At 43.6% G+C, this 16,324-nt stretch overlaps 1 protein-coding gene across 3 annotated transcripts in view; it reads right to left on the reverse strand.

The window, feature by feature from the left end:
- SUPT5H (SPT5 homolog, DSIF elongation factor subunit) overlaps nucleotides 1-16,324 on the reverse strand; it is a 387,057-nt gene that overhangs the window by 161,446 nt on the left and 209,287 nt on the right. For all 3 annotated transcript variants that reach the window (XM_078661137.1, XM_078661136.1, XM_078661135.1), the window contains exon 2: nucleotides 3,635-3,731. Coding sequence is in view for 2 of the 3 variants with exons in the window: in XM_078661136.1 (XP_078517262.1) it covers nucleotides 3,635-3,715 (81 nt within the window). In the remaining variant the exon portion in view is untranslated. The remainder of the gene's footprint in view (nucleotides 1-3,634; nucleotides 3,732-16,324) is intronic.

Consider the following 16,324-nt stretch of genomic DNA (forward strand, 5'->3'; position numbering starts at 1 on the left):
AGCAATTAAACAAGCATTGGCATTGCCAATAGGTCTCGCTTGTGGGACCTTAAAAGTATTTAGTTTTGCAGCACAATATCCGATTATGCAACAAGGATATTGTGCTGCAAAACTAAATACTTATAAGGTCCCACAAGCGAGACCTATTGGCAATGCCAATGCTTGTTATTTATCCAATACATTAAGTGCTCTCACGCCGTGGATCAGGTTTAGGCTAAGACCGCGCTACATAACAATTAAATACATAAAAAGCTCTACAAAACAGCCTTTGAGAGGCATCTACGGCTATGGACTTTTCGCCATGGCAGCCGCCCCAGGCAGCCTGGACTTGGTGGCATAAATCTTTTTTACGGATACCGCGCTGTTTCACAATGTGCTCACAGGTCTCGTGCTGACACTTCCTCCGCGCGGCGAAGCGTTATGTCACCAGGACACAGCTGCAGGACAGGACACTGAAGAGGAGGCGCGCGGGAGAAACGAAGATGGCACAGAAAGAAGTAGAACCGGGGACAATAAAAGCAACAGATGTGAGGTAAAGAGGGGGTGCCAGATAAAAGTGTGGGATGAGCAAGTAAGTGAGAGGGTAGAACGCAGATTAACATACAAACGAGAGCCAGAGTGAAGAGTTAGAGAACAAGAGGCATGGGAACGACAACATATCTAGACAGACGGAAAAGGAGAAAATACACCAAAGGGAGTACTGGTGTTAAGGAAAATAAGAGTGTTATAGACGATAAAGTACAAACATGAATAACTAGAGAAATCAGAAGAGATGGGTGGAATATTGAATACATGGGGAAGCATGGAGACTAAGAAAAGGAGACCAAGAAGCAATGAAATGGAAATTGAAATAAGAAGAAAGAAACTAAAAGGGGAGGAGGAGAAGAAAAAGGTGGAAGCGATGAAAAAGAAGAATCTGGGAATATGGAAACAGGAGAAAGAACACGCAAGTAAGAAAATAAATATATGCACACTTTGGCAGTCCCCACAAAAACGCAATTAAAAGCTGACACGAGAGAGCAACAACAACAAAAATGCAGAGCGGGAAACTGAAAGTACGGCCGGCCTGCGGCCGGCCATGATTCAATTAGGGGAGGAGAAGCCGCAGAGCGCACACTGGGCGAAGCCCTTTGATGTGCTGTGCGGCAAATGGAGGGAGGCTGATGCGCGTTCATGTTTGAACACGGGGTTCACATGAACTGCATGAAAACGCCAGCAAAAAGCTGGTGGTTTCATGATGTTTTCGCCATTTGAATTCTCGCTCCGCTCGATGCGCATGCGCGCATCGATAGGTCGCGAGACCTAAAAATACAAGACGGCTATTAAAGAGGCAAAATCCTCATACTTTCACCTTAAAATAAGATCTACAGGAATGCATCTAGGGAATTGTTTAAGGTTGTACGAGATCTTACATCGCTGCCAGCTCTACAGGAGCTAAAAAACTCAAGAATTTTTCAATTGGTTGGCCTTGTTTTTTCAGGATAAGTTTCTGAAGATTCTCTCTGAATTCGAAGTTGCGGAGGATGGTTCAGCTCCTACATCTATGGAAGATGACTTCTTTGGGTGGACCCCCATTAATGGTGAATTGCCCTCCTTCTGTAGTTTGCCGGCAGCTAAAATTAAAACTCTCCTGGGACAAATTACATCAGGTTCCCCTGACGATCCATTTTCACCCACAGTGATGCAAATCGCACCAGATCTAATTGCTTCTTTTCTGGAGAAAGTTTATGCCCAGGTGCTGGAGTCCGGAGTGTATCCCCAGTGCTGGAAAGAAGTGATTATTATTCCCTTGAAAAAGAAACCAAATGGGATCTATGAGATTTGAAAAATCTTAGACCTATCTCCCTGTTGCCCACGCCAGCCAAAATCCTTGAGAGGCACATAAACCAGGAACTAGCACTGTTTTTTTAAATAGACTGTGAGCTTCTAGATTCCTCACAGAATAGCTTTAGGAGAAACCACAGCACTAAATCTGCACTGACAGTAGTGGCAGATTCCATTTGCCACCAAGTGGATTAAAGAGGTGCAGCTATTCTAGTTATGCTAGGTTTCAAAGAGGTGCAGCTATTCTAGTTATGCCAGGTTTATCAGCAGCCTTCAATACCTTCTCCCACCCGAGATTGGTGCAAAGACCGCCTCAGGGTTGGCTATGGGGTACTGCCCCTAATCTTTAAGAATCCTTCATGGTGTTTATGGTCCACTGCGGAAGTGAGCTGCAGGGACTTCAGGGCTAAACCTTTCCAGATTCCTTGTAATGTCCTGCAGGGGTCCTCCCTCAGTCCCACATTGTTTAATCTTTATGTGGCCCCTCTGACTAAGCATTTATGTTCCTTTGGCTTTCAGGTATTTTCCTATGGGGACAAATCACAAATCATCGTTTCAATATCAGGAGATTAGGCAGGAGTAGCTGACACTCTTAGGCTGTACATGGTAAAAGTCAGCACCTGGATGTGAGAAAACTGGCTCATGATGAATGCCAATAGAATGGCGATTGTGGTTTTTGGGGCAGAGAATTTGGCTTGTTCTGACCGATGGTGGCCGGAGACTTGTGGCTCACTACCTGCTTCTAGAACCTCCACTAAAAATCTGGGGGTGATCTTTAAGGACAACTCTGCCATCGGACCCCCCAGGTCAATAGGACAGCGAGTTCCTAATTTTGGATCATCAAGAGCCGGATGAAGATATTTCCCTTCCTTCCTGAGGAGCTAAGAGGGTCAGTGGTCGTTGCGCTAGTAACAACTCGCCTCGACCAGTGCAACACTCTGTATATGAACGCCAACCAGTATTCGTTTAATAAACTTCAGGTTATCCAAAATGCAGCTGCGCACCTGGTGTCGAGCATTCCTAAACATCTATCAGTGAAGGAGGGGTTGAGGACCTTTCACTGGGTTCCAGTGAGGAAGGAGCTGATTTTCAAAGCCCCGTGTCTGGTTTTTAAGGCTCTTAACCAGCAGGGCTCTTATTATTTAAGAACAGTTTTCAACTGGTATCTTCCCAGCAGACAGTTGAGATCGGCTGAGCAGAGGAAAGTGACTGTTCCCCGTTTTAGGAAGGCGAGATGGGGTGAGCATGCATTTTCTGTGGCAGCTGCTACGTTATGGAACACTCTCTCTGTACACATAGTGAGGATTACTTCTTAGTCTGTGTTTCGCAAGAATGTGAAGACTTAGCTTTTCTCACAACTATAATTGCCTTTGTTTGTCCCCCCCCAATTCTCCTGCCAGTTATAGCACTTGGATACCTTATGGTTTTATAAGCTTTACAAATTTTAAATTATAATTACTTTTGACACCAGCCATGCTCTCCCAGATATCCTTTATACACAACTATAGAAAAGGTGAAATCCTTTCTACACATCTATTCTCACGTACAGTTTCATTTAATCTGCTCCAGGTTAACATATTAAAACATAACAGAGAGTAAACTTAATATTAAGCCTAGAAAAAAAGTTATCAAATCAAGGACAATCAGTTCTGCAAAGTGAGGGATCCATTTGGTAATGAATCATGTAGTGGGTGAGCCTGAAATGGCAGCAGCTTTCTTCCACTCAAACGCTTCATGACGTTTACTCATTGAACATATCCCCCCCACCATTTCACAGTCCCAATTTGCTCTTCATCCACATCAGGCCAACCTCATTTTCCTCTGCTTCCTCTGGCTCACTACTTTGCTCGCTGTCTTCCTCAGAGAAGTTACTGTCCTCGCTGTCCGACATCTTCAAAGATTTTTATCTGTGTCCGGACAAAAAAATAAAAACCTGGTTGGTCATGTAACATTCATTTGCAAAAACCAACAGAGTGACATTTTACACAAATTGTCATGTTCTTCAATCTGATAAAGAAAGTACCTGTCTGACATCAAGGTAAGACTTTTCACATTCCCAAGAACACTTGAGGAGTTTATTAAATACATTAATTTTAAAGAAGGAGCAGTTTCAAAGCTACTAGTGTCCTTAGGAAAAGAAAATAGGCCTCAAAAAATGTACTCGCCCACTCACAATTGCGAGTAAAATTTTATCAGGTTGAGATATTTTTAGCACCTACTAGTCCCATCTGACGAGTGAATTTAGGCTGGAAAGGAACATGTATTCTGTTGATTCAGAAAGTGAATGAGCAATAAAGATGCCATTAAATCTTGTTTTTATCTTGACACATTTGCAGTCTGTTCAAGGAAAGAGGACAAAAATCAGTTTGTCTTTTTACTAACTGCTGCTTGGAAAATGGAGTTTATTTTTCTCTTACTAGAGTTTGAGGTTCTTGTCAGGTGAGCCGTCTGAAGATGTCAGTTATTTTTCTGTAACATTTAAATAAATGGCCTGTATATCAATATTACACATATTTCAAAATATATCCTGAATTACAAAAGAACACTTTTTTAAATTAAGAAGTGTGATGCATACAAAGGGTTAAATAGGAGCAAAAAACAGAACACTTTACTTGGTGATGTGAAAATGAAACATATTTGCAGAAACTCTACTTCCAAATATTATTGTTAGTATATTATATAGTTGTATTCAGTAAAGCAGCATGCCAGTGAGAAAGTTTGTGGCCATTTCAATGTAAAATCTGCAGATTATAAATGACAGAGTGCTACCATTTCATTCTTTGGTTATGTATTTATTAAAAGGTGATAGTTTTTAAACACGATTGAGAAACATTCCTGCCCCCACTCTGATGAAAATGCTGTTAATGAAGTAAGAGGCAAGGGGTCATGTGTATCCTATATGTGGCTGGATTTGTATTATATAATGGAAAGTAAAGTAAAGTAAAGTCCACATTTGTAAAGCGCACAATCACCCGTAAGGGTCTCTAGGCGGGAAGATTAAGCGAGCTATTGCCCAGAGTCACATGGTGGTGGGCTAACCTGCCGCCGGAGCCGGGGATCGAACCGTGGTCCCCAGATTCCAGCGTCAGTCGCCCTGGAAAGAAAGTTTCGTTTATTAAATCTAACAAAACAGTTTTTTAGGTCTCGCGACCTATCGATGCGCGCATGCGCATCGAGCGGAGCGAGAATTCAAGTGGCGAAAACATCATGAAACCACCAGCTTTTTGCTGGCGTTTTCATGCAGTTCACGTGAACCACGTGTTCAAACATGAACGCGCATCAGCCTCCCTCCATTTGCCGCACAGCACATCAAAGGGCTTCGCCCAGCGTGCGCTCTGCGGCTTCTCGGCTTCTCCTCCCCTAATTACGCCGCACACAGCCTTCCTTGCATTTCTCCTCCCCCTCCCCAGCCAGCTTCCCCCAGGCCGTGTTCCCTCATCCCTCGCACCCCCTCCTGTTTTTTTCTTTACTTGTGAGCCCATTTTGGTTTTCCGTGTATTTAGTTTGGTTTCCCTTGGTATTCTCGTCTCAGCTGTGTCCCGCGGGCACCACTTTTGGGCTCCTCTCCTGCTCCCTACCTCATCTCCATGGCAATGCTTGTTTGTTTCGTCCTACACATGCTCACGAGTTTGATTTTCTTCCTTATGTGCCGCGTCTCCTCTTTGCGCATGCTCTGAAACAGGGTTTCTGTTGCGTGCTTGCGCTTCAGATTAGCCCCACGTGTGTAGTCAGTTTCCCCTTTAAACAAGCATTGGCATTGCCAATAGGTCTCGCTTGTGGGACCTTATAAGTATTTAGTTTTGCAGCACAATATCCGATTATGCAACAAGGATATTGTGCTGCAAAACTAAATACTTATAAGGTCCCACAAGCGAGACCTATTGGCAATGCCAATGCTTGTTTGTACAGCAGACATGCTGAACTCGCACATTTGAAGGTGCTTTCATATGTGATTATGAAGAAAATGACGGCTCAATTAATTAAATTATTTGCCCCAAATCACATCATTTGAAACCAGTTTATGGATCAAGAGCATTACAAATAGGTCGAGTAGATTATTTAAATCACTAGACATGGAGGTCTAGTAACATTTTTATGATTTTTCGAGGCCTGGCAGTTGATACCTAGGTCCAATGTTAATGGCCCTAATGCTGTACACCTCCCTTAACCAGTTAGGGCTCTGATAAAATAATTTTCAGCAATGTCCAAGATATCCGTAATACAGTGGTCCCATTGTTCAGCCCCATACAGTGCCACACACCTGACTTGTATCTTATAGATTTCTATGGCTGGAAGGATTGGGAACCAAGAAGCCAATTATGAAAACCTAAGACCAGCCCCAGCTCTATGTTTTATCATTTGCAAATGTTTAAAAATCTGTGAGGTCCAAGAACCAGAATCGACCAACAGAATTAATAGATAATCAAGCTCCCCAGCCTGTTCCAAAACTTCTTTCCCTACATTTACAGTACCCTTCACCATTTTTTCCTAGCGTAGGTCCTCTGCTCAGATTTGGTAAGATTAATGTCAAGGCCATATTCAGAACAAGTTAAAATGATCTACAAGATTTTGGAGGCCCCTCCTAGTTTTGGGCAGTAAGAGGGCGGGGTTAGATGTAACAAGCATTGGCATAGCCAGTAGGTCTTGCCTCTGGGACCTGGTAAGTGTTTTGCCAGAGGTGGCATAGATTTGGGCGGGGCTGGGGGTGTCACCTGCAGACACTGTCTGTGGGCCCGGTTGTGAGTGCCCCGGAAAGCATGATACCTTAGAAAATACCGGTTTCTGCAGCGGTCGCAGTTGTAAAGTGGTGCAATGTCCAGTATGGGCCAACATCTGCCTGTTCCACATAATCAAGATGAAACCATACAAACTCTGGATAAGTGATATTTACCTGTGAACCTGATAAATCTCACATCCCGCGGCGTGAGATTTTACCAGGTGAGATGAATGCTGACCCCTCCCCTTCCCCCCTCGGGGTGTTCTAAGTTCATACCTACCCTCCTTACCCCAGTCACCCCTCCCCCTCCATCTATCTATCTGATACTTCTACCTGTTTTCCTCAGTCTGGAAAAATCAAAGATAGAGAATCTGTTGGTAATTTTTATAATTCATCAATTTTTTGAATGTGCAAAATGAAGGGGAACTAAGAAATGTGTGATCTCTTCAGAGAATCACGGTCTCCGAGTCCATGGTTACGGTAAACATTGTCCTCCCCACAAAGTCCCAGAATCCATGCAGTGCACACGAACGAGAGGCAGAGTTAGGAGATCAGACCACACCTGCACAGCGGAATGGCTAAAACAGCAAGAACCCAGGGTGCTGCCTTTGGAGACAGAAGAACATGAATGGATTCCATGCCTGCCCTTGCACATTTAGTTCTGTGTTTTTCAAGCAGCATAAACAAGGTGGGTCTAGCATTGCCATACTTGAGAATGGGAGAATAGTAGGACTACAAGTCCCAGCATGCTTTGAGTCTCCCTCATCATAGCCCGGGAATGTTCATGTCTAGAAGTCTCTGAAGTTTACACAAAGCCACCGCAGATGGTGTACTGGACTGCCTGACCACCTTACAGCAATGAACCCCTGCAGCCAGGTTTTAGAAGTGACACTTTGACCCGCATGTCGTAAAAACATTCTCATTAATGGACTGCGTGGACGGATTTTGTCTGCAGTACCGAAATGCAATCCAGGTAGCGAGAATAGATTTAGTTCCACTGCTCACACGCGCATTCATTTTCACATCAAGCCCAGTGCTCTCAGAAAGCAGCTGTTTCTAAAGAGTCCTGACTTCACAACACTCTCAAACATAGAACGTCTCTGTGTAAGCCCCAATCTCCTAGTGGGTCATGTATGTACTAACGCGAAGTGGACTAGAATGTTCTGCGGGGCTCGGTGAGTTCGAGCGGTGTTTCCGGGTGACTAGTGGTTATTATTATTATTATTCATTTTATTTGTGATTGATTGATTGATAGGCTTTATTTCGATATAAAAATATCATAAAAGCTTGTACAACAAATATAAAACACAGCATTTATAACAATCTCATTCTATTTACACAAAGAATTTAGGTCAAAAGGAAGATATTTAAAACAGTTAAAACAGAATTAAATTGACAAGGAAAGCCTTCTTGCACGAATCAACCATGACCACTTTAAGAATTTTGACACAGCACAGACAAACAAGGTGGATGTGTCAGACATTAAAATACGCAGCGCCACTTTGTGTTGGCGGGTGCCTAAGAGTCTACATAAGGGTTTTAGCCAGCGGCTCCTAGGTGCACGGTAGTCCGGACATTCAAAAAGAATGTGGGCTACTGACTCTACTCGGGTGGGGCAATGCGCGCAGAACGGGGAAGATTGGTAAGACGATTTCCAGCGGGCAACTAGTTCACCTACTGGAAGAGTCCCCACTCTAAACTTAAAATACAGGGAACGGTCAAAGGGGATGGAAATGATGTCTAGATAGGGTTCATAGGCCACCACATCTTTGATCCTCACAAAAGCTACAGTAGAGTTACAATGGCGTGGATCTGAATGTAGTTTGGAGGAAACCCAGTTCCAGTACAGCTTCTTGATCATAGCTTTGGGTGGGGCGGTTCTCAATGCCCATACCTCTCCTATCCCTATCTCCTCTAGTAACCATTTAACATCCCTCAACCATTTGATCCTAGACCAGCCTACCATGGCCATAACCTCTGATAGCACTTCCGCATAAGGGGCTAGTTCAGGCACCCGCCACAGCCGGGCCCATAAAAGCAGGGGGCGGAGTTGCGCTTGGTCCTTGATTGATCTGCAGCCTAGATCCAGTAGCACTGGTAGAGTAGGTGTACTCCATGGGAGAGCCATCAGGTCTTTCAGAAATTTGCTCTCCGATTTTGCTAATACATCCAGGCTGCAGGTACCCCACAGCTCTGCCCCATATAGGGCAGCGCTGACCCCTCTGGCTTTATATATTTCCACTACTGGGGCTATAGGTTTGCTTGTAGAGGAGCATTGTTCCTTAAGTAAAGCACCTCCCACCCTTTTGTGACCGAGGAGCCTTTTTTGGATATGCGGGTTCCAGGTAAGAGAATCATTAAGGCGGATACCCAGGTAGTCAAACTCGGATACCCTCTCCAGTGGGACGGAATTCAAAGCCGGAGGTCGCCCCAATTTCTTGGGGGGATTCATAATCAAAAACTTGGTTTTGTCGGTATTGATTACCAATCCCCTCAACAAACAAAACTCCTGGAAACCATTCAAGAGGCTCTGGAGACCCATGGGAGACTTTGAGATAAGTAGAGTGTCGTCTGCAAAAAGCAGTGTTGGGATACGTTTGCCCGCCAGGGATGGAGCGTCAGAGGGGATTCTTAGCAAATGCTCAACCACACCGTTTACGTAGAGGGAAAACAGGGTGGGGGGGCTAACATGCATCCCTGGCGGACGCCCCTTCCCACAGGGATCCTGTTGGTTTTCTCACCCTTCGTGCCCCAGCGGACCTGCGCAAAATTGCCCGCATGTAGTTTTACAAGGAGAAAGAGAATATGCGCAGGCAACCCCAGTTCTGACAAACCTTCCACAACTCCTCCCTGGGAACCAGGTCAAAGGCAGTCTTAAGGTCTATAAAGGCCAAGTACAGACTGCCTTTGCCCAGCACCACCACCTTCCAATATAAGAGGGCCAGTCTGAAGGCCTGTTCAATGGTCCTAGTACCAGAGCGGAATCCGGCCTGGAGGTCCGACAGGATGTTATTGTCGTCCACCCACTGGAGCACCCTTCCCAGAATCACCTTCCCTGCCACTTTTTGGGATGAGTCAATGAGACTTATTGGCCTGTAGTTGGCAGGGTTGTCCCGACACCCCTTTTTAAAAATCGGGACAACCTCTGCCCCCTTCCAGGATTTATTTATATAGCGCAACAGCTACCCACAAAGGGTTTCCCGGCGCATTTAGAAGATGAATAATTCTGCTACGGACAGAGCCCAGCTTAGATGTTGAACAGCCAGGTTAGTGGTGTGGACACAAGATGCTCCTGGAGCGGAAAACAGGTTTTAAACGTAATTGAGTCATTAGGATAAGGGGCAATAAATGAGCCCCCCCTCCCCCATTTTATTACAACAAGATTAACTTTTACAATGTTGCTCATGTTTTACACAATCTATGTTTCTCTGCGCGGTCCGATAGACGTGAACAAAATGGGTTTCCAGCGCTGGTCTCTGTCCGGCCCTGGATTAAATTACTAGTTGTTGGTTAATACAATTAGGAGTAGGATGTGTTGAATGTGTGCATTGTTTTTCTTTCCATACCACCAGAATCTCAGTGTAAAAAGATGTATTCTAGAAAATAATGCTATTTTAAATACGCGCGTAATCAAATACACATTATTTTATCAAGGTTGTCAATGCTATTATTTACCTTGATAACCTTCATGGCCGCGTCATCGTGTTGCGGTGCCTACTTTCCGGCGGGTTAGCTCTACATCACAATAATTAGTGAGACTATGTCATATTTCGGGTGCGAATTTCAACAAGAACCCGCACAAAACTGACCTTTTGGCTACCAAGACGTTTCAAATGTATTTAAAATATCGAAATAATTATGGGCTATCCGGATTGAGCAGGTTAAAGATGAATAATTTGTTGTTAAAATAAACATAAGTAGCTCTTTGATCCCAAACAGAGATGTTTACCAATAAAGATCACTGCAGGCACATAACACGCCGAAATTCGGCATTGAAACAGTCAACATTCGGCTCTAAGGATCAGCGCTCTCCTAAATGGGCGTAGCGTTCATTGGTGAAGCAGGTGCAGTGCCACCGGGGCCTCTGCACCCAGTCAAGCCTGGGCCAAATGCAGACTATGGCGGCTGCTGGGTGAGTGCGCCTGAAGCACAGAAATCCCCTTCACCCAGTCCTGTCCATCTTATGTTGAACAAGTGCCACCTTGGGGGGGGGGAGAGACACTGTGTGGGAGAAAAGCGCAGGCACGCTAATTAAAAACAGATGGCCCCTGCGCGCCGCTGCTGGCTCCCAAGAGCAAAACGCCCTGGGAGTGAACATTTCACAAGAAGCTGGGACATCCACAGCCTTTGGCCAATTGCGTGCTGAAGCCAGATGCAAAGGTCTATCGCGTGTGAGCACCACAGGCCCCAGCTTCTACTTAAGCTGAAGTGATTCCAAGAGGTTGATTTCCTATGCAGCTGTTACTATACCGAAGATAAAGGGTAGGCACCAAGACATCGCCCTGGCACACACTTTTATAAATAGAAATTGCCTGGGTTAAGGGATTTCCAAAGTTTCTTAGTGGAAGCACGCCAGGGGGAGGAATGCAAGGCACTATTATCTACCCCTCTAATGCAAGACACCCAATTCCCGCCACATCCTAAAGGAGACTTCAGAGGCGTTCTTCCATTTACACAAAATCACCTTACATGCTAGGGTGAGTAATAGGTCCAGTAACTGACGGTCATTATCGTTAAACACATTTGGATCTAGAGCACCCAAAATGACAAATAAATTCTCTCGGCGGTTTGATCCTAAGAATATGTTCTATGCAATTAAATATTTTATCCCAATAGTTTCCTAGTGATGGGCAATGAAAAAGCATATGTGACAAATCACCTTCAACCCGATTACAATTCCAGCAATTAGGGCTGTCCCTTAGGTTGAGTTTAAACAATCTTTGGGGTGCCCAGAATACCCTGTTAAGCAACATATACTTAGTTTGTGACCGAATCGGAGAGACTTTGTTCACAAGAGCTGTAGCGTGGATTTTGCCCCAGTCGAGTTCAATTCCCGTGTTGTTGGGTTCCCCTTCCCACCGTAGCTCATTACGTTTCTGGGCTTTCCCCGCCATTGGGAGGAGAAGTTTGTATACTTTCGACACGAAGTGACCTGTTGCTTTGAGACGTGTCAGCTGTGGTTTGAGCCACGGTTCTAGTGGTTTGAGAGAGGGTGTAGACAGGAGTGTTTTCAATTTCAGGAAGGCATAAAAGTCCATCAGTGTAAGACAATGTGCTGCCTGGATCGAGGAATAAGGTAACGGGAAGCGTCCGTCGTATCGGTCACTCACCATATTGATACCCTTCGCCGACCAGTGTTCCCAGTGGAGGGACTCCCCATTAAGTCGAATGGCAGGATTATGCCACAAGGCTATTGAGGTGGTGTTTTTTACTTTAAGACCCATCGTGTGTACTTGATCCAGCCTTAAAAGCGCTCGTCTAGTATTGAACATGATGTACTTCGAGTGAGGGAGGTGTGTCAGGTCCATGGTGAGTAGTACAGGGAGGGGAACATTGCCAATGATGGATTTCTCTATCTCTACCCACAGTGGGACATACAGTGGGTCTTCGATCAACCAGTGTGCCCCCTGTTTGCACAAGAATGATGTCTGGTAATTCCTAAAGTTAGGAAGACCCAGGTCGCCTTTTTCTTTAGCTAGCTGCAGCTTCTTCATTGACACCCTGGGCTTCTTCTCCTGCCATAAAAATGTACTGAGGAGTTTATCCACCTTGTGCAGGAAGTCTGTATTGAACTGTTGTATGTACTACGAGGTATAATTGAAGGCTTGTTATCCCCTACAATGAATCATCACGATACTACCAAGAATTTTACCAAGTAGGTTGTGCTCGACATTTTGGCGTTAAGTACCCTATTATGTGTTTTAAAATTGCTTTTTTTTTTAATTTGCATTTTTTTTTGTGGTCATATCCTATTTTATTTTATTTTATGTATTTTATTTAGTCATTTCATATCATTGTCATGGCTGTCTAGTGCCTATGCATTGATATATATATATATATACACTCATCTATGTAATTTCATCTTCCCCATTATCAGTTATGTGATTCCATTGCCAGCCACTGCATTCTGTATCTTATATGTCTTCAGTATTATTGTTTATGGTTCATTTCTGTTCTTTTCCTTTAATAAAGACGATTTGAAATTTTTAAAAAAGAAATTGCCTGGGTTAGCTTCTCTCTTGTGCCACGCCAGACCCTAGCGTTATTTAAATGACGGAGATACATCATTATATTTAACAAATTACAAGGGCTCCCCAACCCATGTAGAACCTTTCATAATTTCTTTCTATGAACCACATCGAAAGTACCACGAAGTTCAATAAACGCTACAAAAAGTTCTACTCCCTCCTATAGCTACAGTCTGTCCCTTAACCAAAAGGAAGCGGAAACCCTGCCCACTTGAACTAGCCTGGGGCCTACAGCCTGCAAATCGGAAAGAATGTGATTTTCATTGGAGCAATCCAAAAGTGTCTCCAAAATTTGTTTGCATAAGACCTTTTGGAGGCTGTCTTATATATATATATATATATATATATATATACTGGCTCATGCAGCCTCAACAAGCTTGGACTTAATGCATGCAATATTTCAGCTGTTAATTGCTATGGAGTGAAATATTGAATTAGAAGAGAAGATACAGGTTTCTGCACCATGGGTGCTGGTCAATGGGCTTAAAATTAGCATGTTCCCTGCTGAACAACTGAGAATCTACTATTTTAAATACAGTTCTAGGTGCATTTTATGCTCCATGAATTTGTTTTTGGAAAACATGCCGGCTTTGGACATTATGTTTTTTTCCAAACTGTTTAAGGGCAGCCTTATGTATAGATTTATCCTCAGCTGCGACATTACATTGCCACATCCTCTCTATTTTGTTGCGTTTATGTTTTTCTGCTTTCAACTCTGCTGAAAACTATGGAGCTGAAGAGGAAGTCCTCTTACTGCCGTTGTGCTAGGCATAGATTGTAGTTTTGCCTGGCTATTCCCCTCCTGGATAATGCAGCACTTACCCTGACATCTGAAGCACTGGTCAAACAAGCATTTACAATGAAACGGTCTCGCCTTTGCAAAAGTTAGAGCTATTGGCATTGTAAATGACAACATTTTTATTTATGTGTTGGTTTTGAAAACAGATAAATAAATGGCATTGTCATTTACAATGCCAATAGCTTAATCTCTCGCAAATGCAAGACCTATTCAAGACATCTTTTACTCGCTGTGAATTAGTATCCAGAAGGTGAACTCCCTAATAGAAAGCAAGAACTCTGTTGTCTGCACCAAATGCTGAACCTGAAACTGCAAAGGCAACTTCTACTGGCTTAAGTAAACTTTGAAGGATCAGAAGAGACCGTCTTCCGGGAAGACGCAAGCAAGAAGCATCCCCACACGAACGCTGAAGTTTGGAAGCTGTGTACTGTGCCTGACGGTAAAAGGCTATGGACTTATCCAGTCACTCCAGACTAACACTCCAAAGGCAGCCTGCAGCTGGAAATTGTGCTGTGCTCTTGGAGATAAAGGAAGCCTCCATTGGCCACTTGTTAGTAACAGGGAGAAACTTCCTTTGACTATCCTAGTAGAATGGAGAAGTGCAGAAGGCAATGGTTATTCTGAAATTATCAGTGACCGATTGCATTTTTGTATTTTGGTCTGATTTTTAACATAAAATACTTTTTAGTTTTACATGGGAGTTTCACAGTGATTGATTCCAGTGTTAAGTTAGAACTGCAAAAACTTAAGGGGCATTCTCTTAGTAAGCCATCTGTCTTGGTGTCAACAAGGTGATTTTACCGGTCTAGGAGCGATATTTGCAGTCATGGGAGAATTTGCCCCACCAAGCAATTTAGTTTCCTACAACCACGTGTGCATGGTGATTCTTATGCTTTACCCTCATTCAGATTTGACTTGTCCCAGCTCCTTATCAAGTACATACAGTGTGCTGGTAAAACTCCAAAAATAGATGGAAGACAAATCTCACTCTCAAGCTCATGCACGATTGGTTTGCATACTCATGCAGAATGAAACTACAGCACTCAATATGCAACTGAAGTTACAAAGGTAACTGTGTGCCAAATGTATGCTTAATTTTCCCTCTGTTTTTGATTACTAAAATACAGGGCCCTGTATATAAGAGATATGCATGCACTGTAAGAATGTCAGATGCATTGGTCTGTCCCAGTATGTCTACGCATAACAATTTAAATGCCACTATTTTGTTTTATTTCTTTTATAGCGCTACTCCTCCCATTGCAGGGTGTCACCGTGCTTTACATCACAAGTTCACATTATACATTGACAATAAATCAGATAAGTATGTAAATCAATTTAGAGGATGTGTTACTTAAGAAAGCGATATTTACAAGGTGTAAGTCACATGTCTTTCATAGTTTAATGTGCTATATTAGAAGGATTACAACTTATGAACTAAGTAACAAAGGTATTGCTGTGTTAAAATCAGTAAGCCACTTACCTGGCTACATAAAATGAAAAATCTGACATCTGCATGCTACATGATATGCTTTACAGGAGACACATTAACCCTCTATACTAGTTTGAGTCAAAACTGGGACTACACAAAACAGCTCTCCAGCAACTGTGTTAAACTCCTGAGTTATCTTACTATTATCATTATTCCTTGAAATTTACTCAGCAGACAAAGATCTCTGCAGCAGGTGCTTTAACCCCATAAGATATTTTATAATGCAGATTTTTCAAGCAGTTAAGCAGAACAGATTTACTGCCATATTTCTCCTTGATTTCAATTTTTTTGTGGCAGTTTCTAAAAAATAAATGTATAAGTTGAGGCCACGATTTTGCATCAGGTTGCATTTTGGTACAACCTTGACGCGAAATCTCATTTGTTAAATCTCATAATGCGCTTAAATGTTCTTGCGATTTATCTGCTAAACATATGTGTGAGGCGTCAAGATCTAATGTCAATTCTTGTGATGTCACCTCCTGTGAGGTCATAGGTTGTAATGCCAATTCCTGTGAATCCACATGCGATGTCACTCAACATGATGTCATGTGCTGTGATGTCAAGTGCCATGATGTTGCGAGCCATGATGTCACTTGGATAGTGCCTTGCTTGATTAGTCTCCCCACTTCTTTTTTTTACGACTTGTTCCCTGCTACCACTTTCTTGTCAAATGTGTGTTTCTCATTTGCTACACTTGTTTTTTTTGTGAAGCTTGGATTTCTCGCAATCCCTGCGAGTTCAGGGATATAACATTGATGGCAGCACCCCCACTCTGTAAATTGTTAAAATTGGTTCAGCACCACTGGTCGGAGGATGGCCACGCTGGCACATGGTAGGATGCTGCTGTCCAGGTTGCGATGCAGTGAAAGAGTTGCGTGTGGCCCCAGTACAGGCATATGAGAGGTCTACTGGCAAGGTTTGAGGTACACGGACAGAGATGTGGGTGGCACCCAGCTCATGAACAGCAGGGCCATGCTGGAGCTGGACAGGGCCCAGTACATCCATAGCAGGCAGGGTATGTTGGCTATGTTTGAGGTGATATGGTAGCTCCACTACACTGCAGTAACATTTTCTGGCCACTCTGTGGCACAGCCGCTCCTTCTGTCCACACTTGAGGGTCACTGCTGAGCCTAATGTGGGTCACAGTACAGACATGTGATGAGATGCTCCTGCTAGCTGTTGCTTGAACTGGGAGCGCCATGGGATGGTGCCAGTGCAGGAGCAGACGAGGAGCTGCCAGTCTGATC

Source organism: Lissotriton helveticus, chromosome 9 (genome assembly GCF_964261635.1).
Source record: "Lissotriton helveticus chromosome 9, aLisHel1.1, whole genome shotgun sequence".
In the NCBI taxonomy this organism is placed as follows: Eukaryota; Metazoa; Chordata; class Amphibia; order Caudata; family Salamandridae; genus Lissotriton; species Lissotriton helveticus.